The 17,502-nt window shown below is 29.8% G+C and overlaps 1 protein-coding gene and 1 long non-coding RNA gene across 2 annotated transcripts; one reads left to right on the top strand and one right to left on the bottom strand.

Moving 5' to 3' along the window:
- Positions 1-1,494: 1,494 nt before the first annotated feature.
- Positions 1,495-4,057, bottom strand: LOC120074304 (uncharacterized). Its single transcript, XR_005480950.2, has 3 exons — positions 3,918-4,057; positions 2,358-2,494; positions 1,495-1,925 (listed from the first exon to the last, which is right to left on the bottom strand). It is a non-coding gene; the product is annotated as an uncharacterized LOC120074304 (long non-coding RNA).
- Positions 2,283-5,362, top strand: LAC11 (laccase 11). The gene is made up of 6 exons (XM_039027388.2): positions 2,283-2,441; positions 2,567-2,718; positions 2,825-3,069; positions 3,654-3,782; positions 3,880-4,803; positions 4,991-5,362. Exons 1-6 carry the CDS (start codon positions 2,331-2,333, stop codon positions 5,119-5,121), a joined length of 1,692 nt encoding a protein of 563 aa, XP_038883316.2. The 5' UTR covers positions 2,283-2,330; the 3' UTR covers positions 5,122-5,362.
- The last annotated feature ends 12,140 nt before the right edge of the window (positions 5,363-17,502 follow it).

Genomic DNA, 17,502 nt, shown 5'->3' with positions numbered 1-17,502 from the left:
CCGATGAATGTCTTGGAGACATAGGGAAGTGGGTTGGAGCCAATAACACGGCGACAACTGTCGGTGGTGTATCTCATATCAGCACATCGAGCAAAATGGATGATTAGGCAAGTAGATGTGGGGAATGTTAGATGGGAAGGCCATCAAAGTGTCCCAGTTACTTTTTAACACTTTGCCGGTGGTTGATTTTCTTCACTCGTTTATCTACAAATTAATTATGCAAACTAAAGGGCTTGGGAACAGCATAAGGTTTGTTGACTAGTCATTTCCAGTAGGGCTTGAAATCTTGATTCATTCCCAGATTCCCCAAGGTGTAAAAGCTGATAATATAAGAACCATAGAGAAGGGATATACCATAGTTTTCATGGACTGATTTTTTTGTTCATTTAGAATTCTTTTTTTTGAGCCATAATATTATTGAATTTTGTTTTCAATTCATGCTTTTACTGTAATTGATTGTAATTTATATGCCAATCCTGTCAATTGAAGTTTTCACCAAGAAGAACTGATGGAGCCATAGTGCTCGATATTTCATTTTAATAGGATCAACTACATTATTGTGTTGAGCAGGCACTGTTATTCACAAATCTATTATATAATTAACCAATTGCATACAGATGAAATCAGTCAATTACTATAACATTCAGCTATTTTACTCGGTCAAAAGAAACTAATTACTAGACTAATTATTATAAAACACTAGAATTTAGTTCCCAAAAAAGAAAGAACCAAAGGAAGAAAAAAGAACTAAAACACCAAAATTTTGGCCCAAATTCAATCTACAAAACGCCAGTCAACAATCACACTTCTCTTAAAAATAATAATAAATAAATAAATAAAACCCGCTAATTTCATTAATATTTTCCCCAAAAAAGAATGGTGTCGTGGGAATAAAGCAGAGATCTTAATCCAAAAGAAGCTCCAGTAACCAAAAGATTAGATTATAAGTTTAGTTGCTAAACTTTTAAGCTTGTATTTAAAGATTCTTAAATTAATAAGTATGAACTTTACTAACATCAAATAGATTACTAAGTTTATAATTCACTGTCCCAAGTCTATGACATATTTAAATTTTTTTAAAAATTAACTAATATATTAACTGTGAATTCAATTTTATGTATATTAGGATTCTAGACTTTCAATTTAGTGTCTAGATTAGAAATCCGTGAATTTTAATGATGTTAAATAGTTCAGTTTCAAGTCATTATTAGATATGAAATTGAAAATTTTAAAATCTATCACTTTTTAAAGTTTAGGAATCAAATCAACACAAACCCGGAATTTAGGGACTTATTAAAAACTTTTTAAGGTTCATGAATGAAAATAGACACAACCTTAAAAACTAAACTTGTAACTTAACCTTAAAAAAATTGGATAAAGGGCTCAAAAAAGAGTAGTGTAGATGTTATGAGTATATGTAACTCAAAAAGCATCAATTTGCTGTGTGGATGTGGATCATCAAAAAGGTCTTGAGGGAGAAGTTCCTTCAAAAGATTTGTACGGAAAATTCACAATATTATATTGCTGATTACAGCACCAAACCAAGGATTTGATTTGACAAACATTAGTGAATATGTGATCAATGTGATGATGATCTGGTTTAAATAAGAACAGACACATTAAGCTCAATCACATTCATTGCCTTTCACTTTTTGCATTCTTATTAAGGCTTGATCAAGGCCCAAGTTGTATATAATTCAAAACCCAAGCCCATTTGTTGAGTCCAAGCAGATGAAGGCCCAAATATTTGGTAGTTGAAGGCGGCTTGTGAAATTAATTCAGGTAGCGTAGCTGTTATATGTTCCCTATCACTCGTCTCTTTCCCTCAACCAACCCATGAAGAAGGAGAAGAAGAAGAAGAAACATCAAATCCAGCTCCACAAAACCAACATCTTACTCCAAAGCATTTTGCAGACGGTCACAAACTACAGAAAGGAACACGTTTTATTAGAATACTATATTGCAATGTAGTCAATTCAACATTAGCTTAATCGCTACTCCAGGAAAAATAAAAAAACATAGGGTAGCATTTCACAATGGTTTTCGTATTGTTCAGAAAACAAAACTGTAATGTTCCAAATCAAAATTAATATATAACAAATGTAACAGTGATGTTTCAACTTCTTACTACAGTGTTGCTTTGAAGCCTTGTTCAAATCCCCTAGTTGTTTTACTTTCACCCATCGCTAAGTGAAAGCTTCATTTCATAGCCAGCTTTGCCTCTAACAACTTCCAAAGACCTAACATTTCTTTTTTCTGTTTTTGTTATTATAAGTAGCAACCATGTTTCAAACAAAACATCTGAAGTTGAAGACAAACAGGAATCAAAAATGGCAATCCTAAAACATGGTTCTCACCTGGGATTGCTGTTTCTCCTCACATTCTTTGCTGGGTCTCTCCCTTTTCTGGCTGAATCAGCAGTCAAGCAGTACCAATTTGATGTGGGGTTTTCTTCTCTCTTTACATTATGATATGAGATTAGCAAATTTCCCATCTGCATTATTATAACTACATAAGCATAAATGTAACGGACTTCTATTTTCTTATGCTTCTTGGGATGATTCAGATTCAAGTGAAGAATGTGAGCAGGTTATGCAATGCCAAACCAATCGTCACGGTGAACGGAATGTTCCCAGGACCGACGATATATGTTCGAGAAGGCGACCGAATTCTCATAAATGTTACAAACCATGCACAATATAACATGTCCATTCACTGGTACAAATATATATATATATATATATATATATGTTACTACTAATTCCTATTCATCTTAGAAATAAGAGTGGTAAAATGGTAATGTGTTTTTTTTGTGAGAATGCAGGCATGGGTTGAAACAACAAAGAAATGGTTGGGCAGATGGACCGGCTTATATTACACAGTGTCCGATTAAGACAGGCAATAGCTACACTTATGACATTACTGTCACAGGACAACGAGGGACTTTATGGTGGCATGCCCACATTTTGTGGCTAAGAGCCACAGTTTATGGGGCTTTTGTTATCATGCCTAAACTAGGAACTCCATTCCCATTTCCTCAACCATATTTGGAGGCTAATATCGTCTTAGGTTCCTATTCTCTCTCTCTCTCTCTCTTCTTTTTCCTTTTCAGAAAGGTAGAAGAAAACAAACTAAAATCAGACCTAAAGGGCCTATTTGATGGCTACTGTGATTCTGCTTTTGATTCTCTCTTTTGGGAATGATGTTTACTTTTCAAAATCATTTACTTTATTTGTAGTATACTATTCAAACCTTTCTTCATAAAGGAAAAACTCTATCCAAAATTTCAAATACCCCTTTTAAAGTTAAATCTAGACCAAACTTTTAAATTAAAAGAAGAAAAATATAGTATTGAAAATTACTTCTCTCTGGTTTTTGAGATTTTGTTTGGAAACTAACAGTAAATTTGCATAAACCAAGACACAAATAAAGAATTTACTAAACATTCCCGTAATTTTCAATACTCTACTTCTCAGTTCTTAAATTTGACCAAAAATGAATCCTCCGGAAAGAAAAAAGTTAATGAATATCTTTTAACTTCTGAAAATAGAGTTCTAACAAATGAGATCAAAGATTTTTGTGACAGTTGCTTTTTGTTTACTCCTGATATTTGACATACACAATTGATGTAACCAGAAAATCTGTAAATACAGGAGAATGGTGGAACTCAGATGTTGAAACCCTGGTTAATCAAGCCAACAAATTGGGACTTCCACCCCAAGCCTCTGACGCTCACACCATCAACGGCAAACCAGGCCCTCTCTTCCCCTGCTCCGACAAACGTATTTCCATTTTTTCCCTTTAGAATTTCTAGTAATACACGCAATCTTTAAACTCCCATTCATAATTCCTGTGCATTAATTACCATTTTATGTTCAGACACATACGCATTGGAAGTAGAGTCCGGTAAAACATACCTGTTAAGGATCATCAATGCTGCGCTCAATGACGAGCTCTTCTTCGCCATCGCCAGCCACTCTCTCACCGTCGTGGAGATCGACGCCGTCTACACAAAACCCTTCACAACCACCGCCATTCTCATAGCCCCAGGCCAGACCACCAACGTTCTGGTTAAGACTGATCAAGCCCCTGGCCGGTACTTCATGGCGGCCCGCCCCTTTATGGACGCCCCAATTCCGGTCGACAACAAGACCGTGACTGCCATTCTGCAGTACAAAGGAATTCCAACCACAATCCTTCCTTCTTTGCCAACTCTGCCTCTTCCTAACGATACCAATTTTGCTCTGTCGTACAACAACAAGCTCAGGAGCTTGAACACTCCTCTCTTTCCGGCCAATGTCCCGATTAAAATCGACAGGCATCTTTTTTACACCATCGGTTTAGGGGCAAACCCATGTGCCAGCTGCTTGAATGGGACACAGCTGACGGCTTCATTGAACAACATTACCTTTGTGATGCCTAAAACAGGGCTTTTGCAGGCCCATTACTTCAACATCCCTGGTGTCTTCACTGCTGACTTTCCTGACCGGCCGGCGGTTCCGTTTAACTACACGGGTGTGCCATTGACGGCGAATTTGGGGACGACTTTAGGAACGAGGCTGAGTAAGCTGGCGTTTAATTCGACGGTTGAGTTAGTGTTGCAGGACACCAATATGCTGACTGTTGAATCGCATCCGTTTCATCTACATGGCTACAATTTCTTCGTGGTCGGTACTGGAATTGGTAACTTCGATCCCAAGAATGATCCTTTGAAGTATAACCTGATTGATCCTCCGGAAAGGAATACGGTCGGTGTCCCTACCGGCGGTTGGGCTGCTATCAGATTCAGAGCAGATAATCCAGGTACGACCAATCAACTTTCTTTCATTACCATCTATTTTTTCACATTCAATTGTCCAGTTTTAATCCTCTAAGGTCCATTTTTTATCCAAACCATTATTTTGCTCATAACGAATATAGATAACGATATGGTTTCAAATTTTCAATGGGTGTATGTATACTAACAAACATATTAATGATGGTGGTTTAGGGGTTTGGTTCATGCATTGTCACCTGGAGCTGCACACAATGTGGGGTTTGAAGATGGCGTTTGTTGTTGAGAATGGAAAATCAGCTGAAGAATCAATTCTGCCGCCGCCGGTGGACCTTCCACCCTGCTAGTGCTTTAGAAAAACTCAACCAGCAGCTTCTTCCTTGACGGCTTTATACTCATTTTTCAATTCCCACTTCGTAACTATAAATTACTGTATCTGCAGAAACAATTGATGATCGTGTGAGCAAGATGTATACCAAATTTAACTTTCTCCATTCTTTTCCATTGTGATTCATCCCTATACATGGAAGGAACCAAACTTTGAAATTACACATACATTTTTAAGTAAAAAGTTGTTCTTTTTCTGTCTGTCTGAAGATGTAATTAGGGTTTAAACTTTGGGAAAAAAATCAAAGAATTTTGAAACGTATGATATATCATAAGTCTCAATCTAACAAACTAAATAGTAAATACTTTAAAGAAAGTCAGATGAAGATAACTCAACTTGCATAAATATGTATCATCAAATAAGAAGTTAGATACTTAAATTTTTCACTTCAATCCAATATATACACACACTTAATCAACTCTCACACTCATTCAACTCTTATACTATATCATCTAAGTATATCATGCCCCATTCCTAATCATCATGTTTTTAAGGCTTTTTGTTCCTTTAAAGTCGGTTTGAGATAACTATTTTAAGTGTTTTCAAATAAACAAAAAATTAAATGTCCATTTGAAAAGTCATTTCAAATAAACTCTTAACTTTAAGGTTTAATTACAAGTTTAATTCATAACTTTGAACTTTGTGTTTGTTTAGTCTCTAAATTTTTAATTGTTTAATAGGTTTTTAAACTTTCAATTTATTTTTTCCTAATAAATTTAATTTTTAAAAAAATCAGTTGATCTATTAAATTTAAGTTTGAAATTTTATTGTTTAATAGAATCTTAAACTTTTTAATTTTATATCTATTATATCCGTGAACCTTTTAAAAGTTTTAAGAACCAATTAGAACCGAACCTCAAACTCAAGACTAAAATTAAATTTATAAGAAAATGAAGATGAAAAAAGAAAAAAAAAACCCCATAAACTAAAAATAATAATAATAGAAATTAATGGTTTACGTTTGGTCCAAGCCCATTAAAACGCCTAGGGCCCTAAGGTTTCGAAGATTGAGAAGCAGGTCAACTGAATAGGGTCGTTAAACTTTTAGGCCAATAAGTATCAGATTTTAGGGCTTTTCTCATTCCTTATTTTCCAACTCCCCACTTTATAAATCATTCCATAAACATCTCACTCAAATAATGACGAGTCATGTTAAATATAATTCAATTGTTAAGGCATATTCCTTTCAAAAAAAAAATTTGTTGGGACATATCCAAATTATTAAAGTTAGGTACAAATAGGATGAAATACAAGCATAGCCAAGCATATAAAGCATATGTTCCCCTGCTTGAGATTGAGAATTTAAATTAAATTTTCATCACCACATCTATTCTGCTAAAAAAATAAATATGTAAATACAAATTACTGCCTTATAAAGTTATCATTAAAATTAATTAGCATATTGTTTTTTTTTATAATTAATGGTAAACTAATTACAATGCAAACGTATGTTTAGCTCAATGGTAATTGACATACATTTCTTCTCTTAAGGTTGGAGATTCGATTATTTATCTCACAATTATTGTACTAAAAAAAATGATAAAGTAGTGACAAAAATTCCTACAAAAATTTATGACCCATATGACAAAAAAATGAAAAAGTAGTTTCAAGCGCTGATTTTCAATCACTCGAGAACTTACTATCCATTGGATACAATTTGGACCTCAGTTTGATTTTTAATTATATTTGTTGGTATTTCAAATTCAATACAAGTGGGCGCATCAAAGCAAAGCAAGTCCTCTGGCATAAAACTTCCAACTACTAACAAACAAAACGGGGAAAGTTGTGTGTGTTTGTTTTTCTTCCACATTTAACAAAAGTCAGACATGAGATAGATGGGAGTGGGAGCAACAGGGAAAAGGTTAAAAAAGACATTAAAAACTTTGGGAGATTTGTCATCAAAGTTAATGATGTCAATCTAGACTTTATAATAGACAAAATCATAGCGTTGAAATAGGTCGTCAAAGCTGACGACCAAGTTTAAAGCAAGTTTAGCCACTTACAACCCCCTAGCTAATCCATCAGTCAAACCATTACTATATTCTAACTAAACAAGCACAACTTCAATATTGCTTAATGTGGATTGAACAACTTCAAAGGCCCAAAAGAAAACAATTTTTTCAGCACATTATCCCCAAGAATTTCTTTGTATACTTTCACTACTTATTATACAATGTGCAATTTCTTGAATCCACGTCTAACGATTATTATGAGGTAACTATATTATGACGGTCCTCGTTAAGGAATTCATCCACAGGTCTGATTTGTGCAATATGAAGCAATGAAATAGTTGATCCCCATCTAACATTTCAATTTGTCTATCTTGGATACAATCTTCATAATCTCACAAGCCATACACACGCTCAAACCTTTGAATCCCAATTCTCACCTCACAAATCTATAGATTAACTAAGACCGAACCAAACATATCAACTTTTACAACTTTAATTAAGACTAACCTACCAGACAGCCAACAACCAAAGAATTCCAAAGCAGTTATAAAGTCAACAGTTTCAAGAACCCCAAAAGAAGGCCCTAGCCCCGATTTTCTACCCACTAGCTCGAATACAAAATGGAGGGGCATGTGTTCAACCAAAGCCAACCTCTACTGCTTTTTGAGTATCGCCCCATTTGATAGCAGAATAGTAAATAACCAACCCACAAGCTCAAATTTCAAACAAATTGATTTTGTGGACTTTCAACAACAACAACCAACGGCCCAAAAGAAAAACCAAGGTCATCGTTCAGGCATTTTATCGAGCACGTTGTGGGCATCAAAAAAAAGGGGAAATTGTGGGCATTAAAAAAAAAGGGAAAAAACAACAAACCATGGTTAAAAGGAAAGTTGGGTCTCGATATCAACTGTTGACTGGTTGAAATCGTGAATAACGATGGGAAATTAAAAAAGAGAGGGGGTTGGGTAGGGAGACCGAAATACCTCGAAATGAGAAAATAGAAGTTTCTGTGCGAGGGCTTTGTCGGGTGCCCCAGCACCCATTGATGGGTAATTAGTAAAGTAAAAGACATTGATAATCGCAGCAAACCCCACTTGCAGTTGGTGGGATTAATTAAAGAAAAGGAAAAGAAGCGTAGGGTTTAGCAGCAAGTGCGAGCGTGGGCGTGTCTGTCATAAGAAAACTAATCAAATGCCTGCGCCGGCACCGCCTACGCTGCTGCTGCTGCTGCTTCCCCCACCCTAAACTCTGTTCCTTCCCATGTGCCCAACTAAACGTATAATTAATCTAATTAATTAATGGCTTCTTAATGTAACAAAAATTAATTATTAAATAAAGTAGAGAAGATAGAGTACAAATATCTTAACAATTTGAGTCATGATGATGTTGCCTAATCTAACAAAATATATATATATATATAACAATTTTTAATAACACGATAATTTAATTATAATTTAAGTCGTGTTTGATAATTATTTAGGTCTCATCAGTTAACAATTTTATTTTTTTAAAAGTTTCATTTTTTAAAATTGAGCCTATTTTCTTCATTTTTTATGATGATTTGTATTTTTCTGAAGTATAATAGTTGAGTTCTTAGTCAAATTCCAAAAATAAAAACAACTTTTTAAAAGTTACTTATTTTAACTTATTTTAATTTTCAAAATTTCGCTTGATTTTTTAAACCATTTGTAAAAAGTAGATAACAAATAAAGGAATTTGAATATGAAAATAGTGTCTTGACGCTTAATTTTCAAAAATAAAAACCAAAAACAAAATTGTTACAAAACAAGATCTTAGTTTTTGTTTTTAGTTTTTGAAAATTAAGTCTACAGATACCCTTATCAGCTCTAGATTTCTTTCTTTTTTATCTTGTTTTTATCAATGCTTTTAAAAATCAATCCAAGTTTTAAAAACTTAAAAAAAATAAAAATAAAAACTTGTGTGTGTGTTTTTTTTTTTTAATTTAGCTGAAGATTAGACTCTTTTACATAAGAAATATGTAAAACATTATAAGAAATGGAGAGAAAATAGGCAATTACAAAGTATATATGTGTGATTGTTTTCAAATATAAGAAAATGAATCAAAATATTTATAAATATAGCAAAATTTCACTATTTATTTGTGATAGACCACAATAGATTGTGATAGAATACTATCTGTGTCATGATAGATACAGATGGTAGTCTATCGCGATCTAACCTATAGACTGCATGTTTTATCATTTAAAATAATTTTTCATATATATAAAGAGAGGAAAAAACTTAATTTATGTCACTAAACTCAATAAATTTGAATCAATTAAAACTTTAAACTAATAATTAAATATCAATTTTATAAGCAAATCAATTTCATCATTCCTTTCTAATTTGAACTTATATTCTTACTTCATTCTATTTAAAAATCAGCTCAAAATAAAATTAAAATAAAATTATTGTGGTCCCAAAAATATAACTGAATTATAAAAAAAATACAAAATAAAGAAAGACAATAAGATTAAAAACCATTAAAAAACTTATAAAATAATTTTTTTTTTTTTAAAAAAAAAAAAAAAAAAAAAACCACTCAAACTCAATGAAAACGGATACTTTCATCATATTCATCTTTTTTTTTTTTCTAATTCACATTAATACTTGTAATTTAAAAAAAGTGAAAAGATATTAAAAAAAAAATTGAAAAGAATATGAAGATCATGTATTCACGAATTTGAAATAAAATTTTAATAGATAGAGTAAATTAATTTACTAATAAGTTGAATTTTTTAAAACTAGAAAAGGGTAATGGGGAAATGTGATGATTGGCGGGAAAGTGGAAGAAGAGGAGAAAAGAGTAAAACTTAAAAGGAGGTGGGGGGGGGACGACAAGTCGGCAATGATCAATAAAAACGGAAACGCAGCATCGACATAACAAGCCAACAGATGCCGTGAAGAAACAAATGGAAAAGGAAGGCTGAGGTGGGACCCTCCTACACGTGGCCGGTGAAGGCCAAAGTGATGAGGTCAAGTGGGACCCACAAATGAGAGAGTAAGGACCGTTGATTTGACGGTGAGAATGTGATTTTTTATTTAATTTATTTAATATTTGACGTCATTGTGTTTTGCGTCCACTAATACGTGGAAGAATCTCCTGTCAGACACATCACCGTCACTCCAACAGGTGCGGACAAGAGAATTCCCACTCTCTCACACACACGACAAATATATACACACTTTTCTTTTTTCTTTTTTACTTTTCATTTCCACGTATTATTTTCTAAATTTTAATTAAATATGTTATTAGACTTTCACCAACATATTAATAGGGTTAATTGCAAAACTAAGAGCCCCCATAGTTTGCAATTTCGATTATGTTTCAGATTTTTAGATTTATTGAATTAAGTGAGTATATGTTTGATAACTCAAATTCTTATTTTTAAAAATTATTTTTGAATTTTGTGATTCAAATCGTATCAATTTTAAAATTAATATTTTTTTTATCTTTATAATCCAAATTTAAATTTTAAAATTTAAAATGTATAATTATATTAAATAAAATTAAAATCTTTAAAAATATAGTACGTCATATTATAAATATAATTTATTTTTTTAAAAAAATTAAAATACATACCATATAATATATTATAAATTAAATTAGGTTAATTCCAAATTTGGTACCTATGGTCGGCATAAACTTAAAGTTAGTGCACATGATTTTAAAATTTAGAATTTAATTCCTATGGTTTGATAGTCTATATGATTTGTTAAATTCTCTTAAATAGTCCATACTATAAGACTAGTTATTATCAAACCATAAGAGGTAGATTCTAATTATAAACCACAATATTAAATTTTAACTTACTCCAAACCATAGGAACCCAAAATTCAATTTTTTCTATAAATTATATAATATTACAAAATATTAATTATACAATTTTTTACTATAAGACATGTTCATAAATAAATGTATAAAATTTATTGTCAACTAATATTTAGTGGGTAATTACAACTATTTTATAATTGTATAGATTAGAATTCAATTTGTGAATTGTGCTACCAAACACACATGAAAACATGAATTACAACTTTGATTTCATTTAGTACTTTATTTTCAATTTAGTCCCTGAGTTTCATGATTTACACTTTCAACCTTGATATTTCATTAAATACTCACGTTTAGTTATTGACGTAAATATTTAATGATTAATATCAAATAATTATGAAGTTAAATTTTAAACTTTATTTTAATAATGATGAAAAATAGTGAAACTTAATTAATTATAGTTATTTAAAATTAATTAATAGACATTATCACTCAAGATGGAATGTGGGTGTTTAGTGAAAAATTGAGGCTAAAATGATAAATTTAAAAACCTAGGGACCAAATTGAAACAAAACTCAAATTTAAATGATAAAATTGTAACATCTTGAAACTTGTGGACTAAATTAAAACTAAACACAAAATTTAGTGACTAAATGTATAATATTTTGAAACTTTAGGGACCAAATAGAAAGTAAACTCAAAACTTAGGAATCAAAAAAGTATTTTTTCCTAATATAAATGATAGATAGTTTAACTTGTATAAAAAGCATACAATTTTTGTTGATTATTTTAGAGATATATTTTTTTTTTTCCCAAAAAATTTCATCTACGTCACAATTTTTTCAATGGAAGAATGATTAAGTGCAACATAAATTTCAATGAGCGTTGATTATGCTGCACAAGAGACGGAGTTCACTAAGTTTTTTGCTTTATGTTACCGACGTTTAAATTGCTATCTTTATTTACATCAATATTTTAAATTTTTAGTTGCGATGTTTTCTTTACAAATAAAGATTAATTAGAAATCTCTATAACAAAATATCATTAGGTTGTACGCAATTAGCCTTAAAATATTTCAGATTAATCGGAAAAATGCCATACCAATTGATGATGAGGGATGGTGAAAAGAAAAGGGCTTCCATTCTACTAATGAATCAAGCAGGGATTTGAATGACAATAAATATATAAAAGACAGGTTAAATTATAAAAATTACCTCTTAACTTTTACCTTTTATTTAAAATATGTTCGTGTACTTTCAAAAATCACAATATTAATTATTTCTTATTTCGCATAAAATTTTGAAAATCGATTTTAAAATAGTTAAATTTATTAGAATGTTGAATGAAAAGTCAATCGTATATACTATAATATCATTCTTTTAAATTTAGTATAGGTTATAATCTCAATCATCGTTTGTTATACATTAAGATTCTCTCAAATTTTAATACAACATTCTAAATGATTTATATTTAAATGGTAGTTTTGAAATATTTATAAAAAGATTAGAATTAATATTATAACTTAAGAATAACAGTGGGGATTTTTTAAATGATTTTTTCTTATAACTTATAAATATATATTCAAACATATCAAAATCTCATTTTTCTTTGTTTCGTAACAGTGGTGTCATTTTCTAATTATAAATTTATTTCTCAAAGAAAAGAAACGACAACATGATAAACTTAAAGAGTTATTATGCATTTATTGATTTTTGTTTTTTTTGGTTCAACTCAAGATTTTGGAGTAATAATATTCAAATTTATATAAAAACTATATTTATTGGACAATTAAATAGTTATATTTATAGTAATCTAATCATATCCAAAGAAAAATGGGGGAAAAAACAGACATTTCAAATTCACAAATCACAACCACCTTAAAAAAGGAACAAAATTGTTAGCTTGGCCCTCCACTTCAAAACTGTCTGAAGAGAGAGAAATCAATTGTCCACATATATATATTTTTAATTTGCTGCTTCTAATAAATTAATATTGTTCATAGAAAAAAAAAAGAATTAATGAAATAATAATTGAAGAAGGGAATAAGAAAAATAAAAAAGACATTATTAATTGGAACATTCATGGCTGGGACCAGAGGTGCTGGTGGGTTAAAGGGCAGAGGGGTTTGAATTAGCTAATGCGTTGTCGTTTAATTCAAGTCAAGAGGGACGAGACCCACCCTTTTATGAACTTCAAAATAATGTCTTTTTTTTTTCCCTAAAACAATAATATTATTATTAACAATAGAACATTGTTATGACTTATGGTCGTATTTGGAAAGCGATAATTCAGACTAGGTTTTTATTTCGACCGAGTTTAATTTTTGTATTTTAGCTCCCAAACATCCCCTTATTATTACCCTAATAATCATTTTCCAATCAATTATTATTAATACTTATAATAGTCAATCCCACGTTTCTAAACCCGGTTTAAAATTACATTATTTCAATATATATATCATTTTGTTACAATTTTGTATATTTGTCATATATTCGTTGAAAAATATCCATGATATTGGATGAAAAGTATCAATGATAATGATTACGATGTTATTTGATTTATTATTATTTTTTTTTTATAGTTTAATAAGGAGCGAGGGATTCGATTATTAGTTCATACTACATACTTGTTTTAGTTTTACCTTGTTACATAAATTATTTAGATTAAAAAAATATAGAATATGACCATTTTATTTACACGTTATAAAGCATACAATTATAAGAAAAAAATTAACATAGCACACATTATTTCTTTAGTGAAATTACCTTTTAGTCCTTGAATTTTGAATAAATGTGTGTATGTTCCTGAGTTTTCAAGACAACTTTTTAGTCCTTGAATTTTTTAAGATAAATGCATTTGGACGGTAAGTTTTTAAAATATATCTTTTTAGTCTCTGAATTTTTAAAAAGAAGTATAAAAAGTCCATTGAATAATTTTTATTATAATTTTAAATTAAAAGAATTACCTATTCTTTATTAAATGAGTATATTTTAAAAACGATCAAATGCATCTATTATGAAAAAATCTAAGGACTAAAAATGCATGTTTTGAGAATTCAAAGATTAAAAAGATAGTTTTTCCTTATTTTCTTTTTTGGTGAAAAATATATTGTTGATTTAAATTATGTTTTTTTTATAATGTGAATTCGAGCCTAATTCATTCGAAAAATGCATCAACTATCACTTAAAAAATGAAAGATTTATTAGATACTCATTCTACCCTTACTACATAAACTTAAAAAACGACTACAAAAGTAATGGATAAAAAGTGTTTGAATTGAGATGGCAAGTGGGGAGGGGAATGGTATTATTAATAAGTATCAATTTTCAGATTTTATGATGTTATTTATTTATTTTTAATGAAACCATTAAAACATAAAAGGAAAAAAAGGAAACAAATTTAAAATTTGTATGAACAAAATATAAGTACAATATAAGAAGGAAAAGAAGAAGAAAAAGAGAGAGATGATATTTATGATTAAACTTGGACATGGAAGCCAAGCTATCATTAATAATGCACATTTCTGAAGCATATGCTATATTGCTAAGATATGGTAGAAAATTAAACCCAAAAAAGAAAAAAGAAAAAAGAAAAAAGAAAAAAGATAGGACAAAAGTGTATAAATAAAAGGCATGGGGGAAGATGTTTTATGGTTAGGAAGTCTCAATCAAAAAGGCAAGAGTGGTGACAATAATGTGGGCTTAGTGTACAACACAATGACAACCAAATGGAAAGGAACATAAAAGGGGCAACTCTAAAACTAATAAAGAGAGAAAACATTGTGAAGTCATATTCATGTGTGCCCTTCTTAGCTAACAAATGCACTCTCCATTTCAAATGTCTTTCCATCACTTCTCCCATTTCTTCATTTCTATACCCTTTTAGAAGATAACTTCGTATTAATAGGTAAATGTTCAGATTTAAACCTTTGACCAAATTGAAAAATATATATATATGTGTGTCTTCATTACTAAACTTACATTTACCCTGGTGTTTATTTTATAAGATTTATACTTTATACAATATAGATAAGTATAACATATATAAGGCATAACCAATTACAAGTTTTGTTCCTCAACTTTTTTTATCTTGTGTCTAATGAATTTGACAAATTAATATGTAAAATTTCTAATTTTGTATGTAATAGGTACAACTTCTTTTTTTACTTTTTTTTTTTAAAAAAAATAATTCATGAACATAAACTTAATTATATTTTGAAACACTCGACTTTCAATTGTGTGTCTAATAAGTATATCCATTAAAAAAAATGTTGGATGGTTCATTGGTCTATTAAACACTTCTTAAATGTTTACAAACATATGAAAGCACATATTTGAATATTTTTTTTTTCTTAAGTACATCATTCGTTTGAATATAGAGATTTGAATATCTAATTTCAACTTAATGATTATATGTCAATTGTCGTTGAATTTTGGTTTTACCCCAAAAGGCCTCATATCAATGGAGATAATCATTCTCACTTATGTACCCATGATCCTCCTCTTATCTAACCAATTTAGGACTTTGGTCGCATTCCCAACAGATCGAAATCTTGAAAATTGGTGGACTAAACTTGTCATTCAAACTATTTTTATAGAAGTTTATATAGGGGAAGAAAAGGAACATTTAGAATAACTATAAAAATGGATATTAAATAACTAGGAAAAGTTAGATAGATTAGGAATAAAATTGTTAAACTTTGAAAGAATGAGAAGAAGAAAACTTGTGACCAAATATTAAGAGAGTAATAAATGCAATAGGTCCCTCAGTTCCTCGAAGTCCTAAAACAGTAAAGGAGCGTTACAAAATAAGTGTGTGAAATTTTAATATTAGACGTGACATATTCTTCTTTTTTACACTTTGTTTTCACATGTGCCTAATATATCAAAATTTTCCATGATTGAGTGTGTATAAAAATATCAATGAATATTATTAAGAATTTCTCAAACATGAAAAAAAAAATATTAAGATTATAATAAATAATACATAAGTCAGCAGTAATTAACACATATTTCCTCTCTTAAAATTGAAAGTTTGATTATCATCTTTACCATTGTTTATACTATAAAAAAGAAAATAATAATAATCAATAAATAACTAGTACATACACTCAATTTTGATTAAATTTCTCGTGATAAAAATTGAATGGTAATATATTAAAGTTTAAAACTCATATTATTGTTGAATATAAAAACTAAATTATTACAAATTAAAAATTAAATATTAAAGGTGAATATTATTTTGGCCGTTTATTCAATTCTAGTTCAATATACTTTTAATTATCTGATTTTTGTAGTATATTTTTAATAAATAATCTTAAATATAGTCTATCAATTTTTTTTTTAATTAAAATTATTATATAACACTAATTATTTCTATACAAGAAAGTACAATATGATTTCAAAGTTTTCATAATAAAAATGTTAAAAAAAAATAACAAAAACTCTTAGAAAATCAACCATCAATTAGCCGTGAGAACTAAATTTAATATTTATTTAAAATCTCTTAAATCACCAATTGACTCAAAGAATTAAGTTGATGGGTGAAGGCGACAAACATTGTAGGGATTTGGATACAAAATCTCTTGAACTACCTACGTTGATACCATTTTAAATTATCAATTGATCAAAAAAATTAAATTAATAGATGAAGTCAAATTTAACTATATATCATTTAACAAAATACGCGAATTAAAATTGAACAATTGAAATTATATGCACTAAAATTGAACGAATCCCAAATATGATAAGTAAAATTGTATTTTAAGATTTAACCAAAATTGAAAGTAAAAGATATTTTCAACCACGAGGGTAAAATAATAAAAGAAGGAAGGGGAATATATAAAAATTGACCATTAAAAAAGGTAAATTAGGTCAGTTACCGGCTTTTACCGTGCACTGAAATCTGAATCATCCAATCCTTTGTACAGCAAGTGCATGCTACCTGTCACCACCACTGTCTTCACGCGCTCAATCAGGAGCGTCCATATTATTTTAACTTCCTTTTTTTTTTCTTTTTTTTCTTTTTCTTTTTCTTTTTTTTTATACAGCAGTAAAAAAATCCTTTGAAAATGGAATCTAAAGACGAGAAAATAAATTAGAGAGATTCTACAGCTTCCAAGACCAAGCCGACGCGCGTCAACTCAACAACTTGTCGTTGTTGAACACGCCATTTATTTTCTTTATTTATTTTTATTTTAAATACAACATGTAGTTTATATATCATGAGACAAGAGAATTATTCCTTCCTACAAATTTTGGAAAGGAATCAAATTCTATTTCATGCTAGTTTTCCCCCTTATTACAAATCTAGCTCTTAGGATTTGGAGGATGAATGTTCTGACATTTTCAATTTAATCCTTTAATTTGTTTTTAATTTAAATAGAATGCTCTAAAAAGCTTCAATTTTGTAACTAGTAAATTTTAGTTCATTTAGTATACTAGAGGTGGAAAATTCAAAACACTGACATTTTAACTATGTTCGCTTTGCTAATAGATTCTAATTGTTATTACAATTGACACATTTATTTTCTTATACAGTAATGAATTATGTGTTAGCTAAATGAGATTAGAATTTATGATTGAATAAA

Source organism: Benincasa hispida, chromosome 3 (assembly GCF_027475165.1).
Source record: "Benincasa hispida cultivar pf3 chromosome 3, pf3_genome.v1.1, whole genome shotgun sequence".
Classification (NCBI taxonomy): Eukaryota; Viridiplantae; Streptophyta; class Magnoliopsida; order Cucurbitales; family Cucurbitaceae; genus Benincasa; species Benincasa hispida.
The sequence above is the reverse complement of the archived record's forward strand: the minus strand, read 5'-3'. Positions and strand labels throughout refer to the sequence as shown.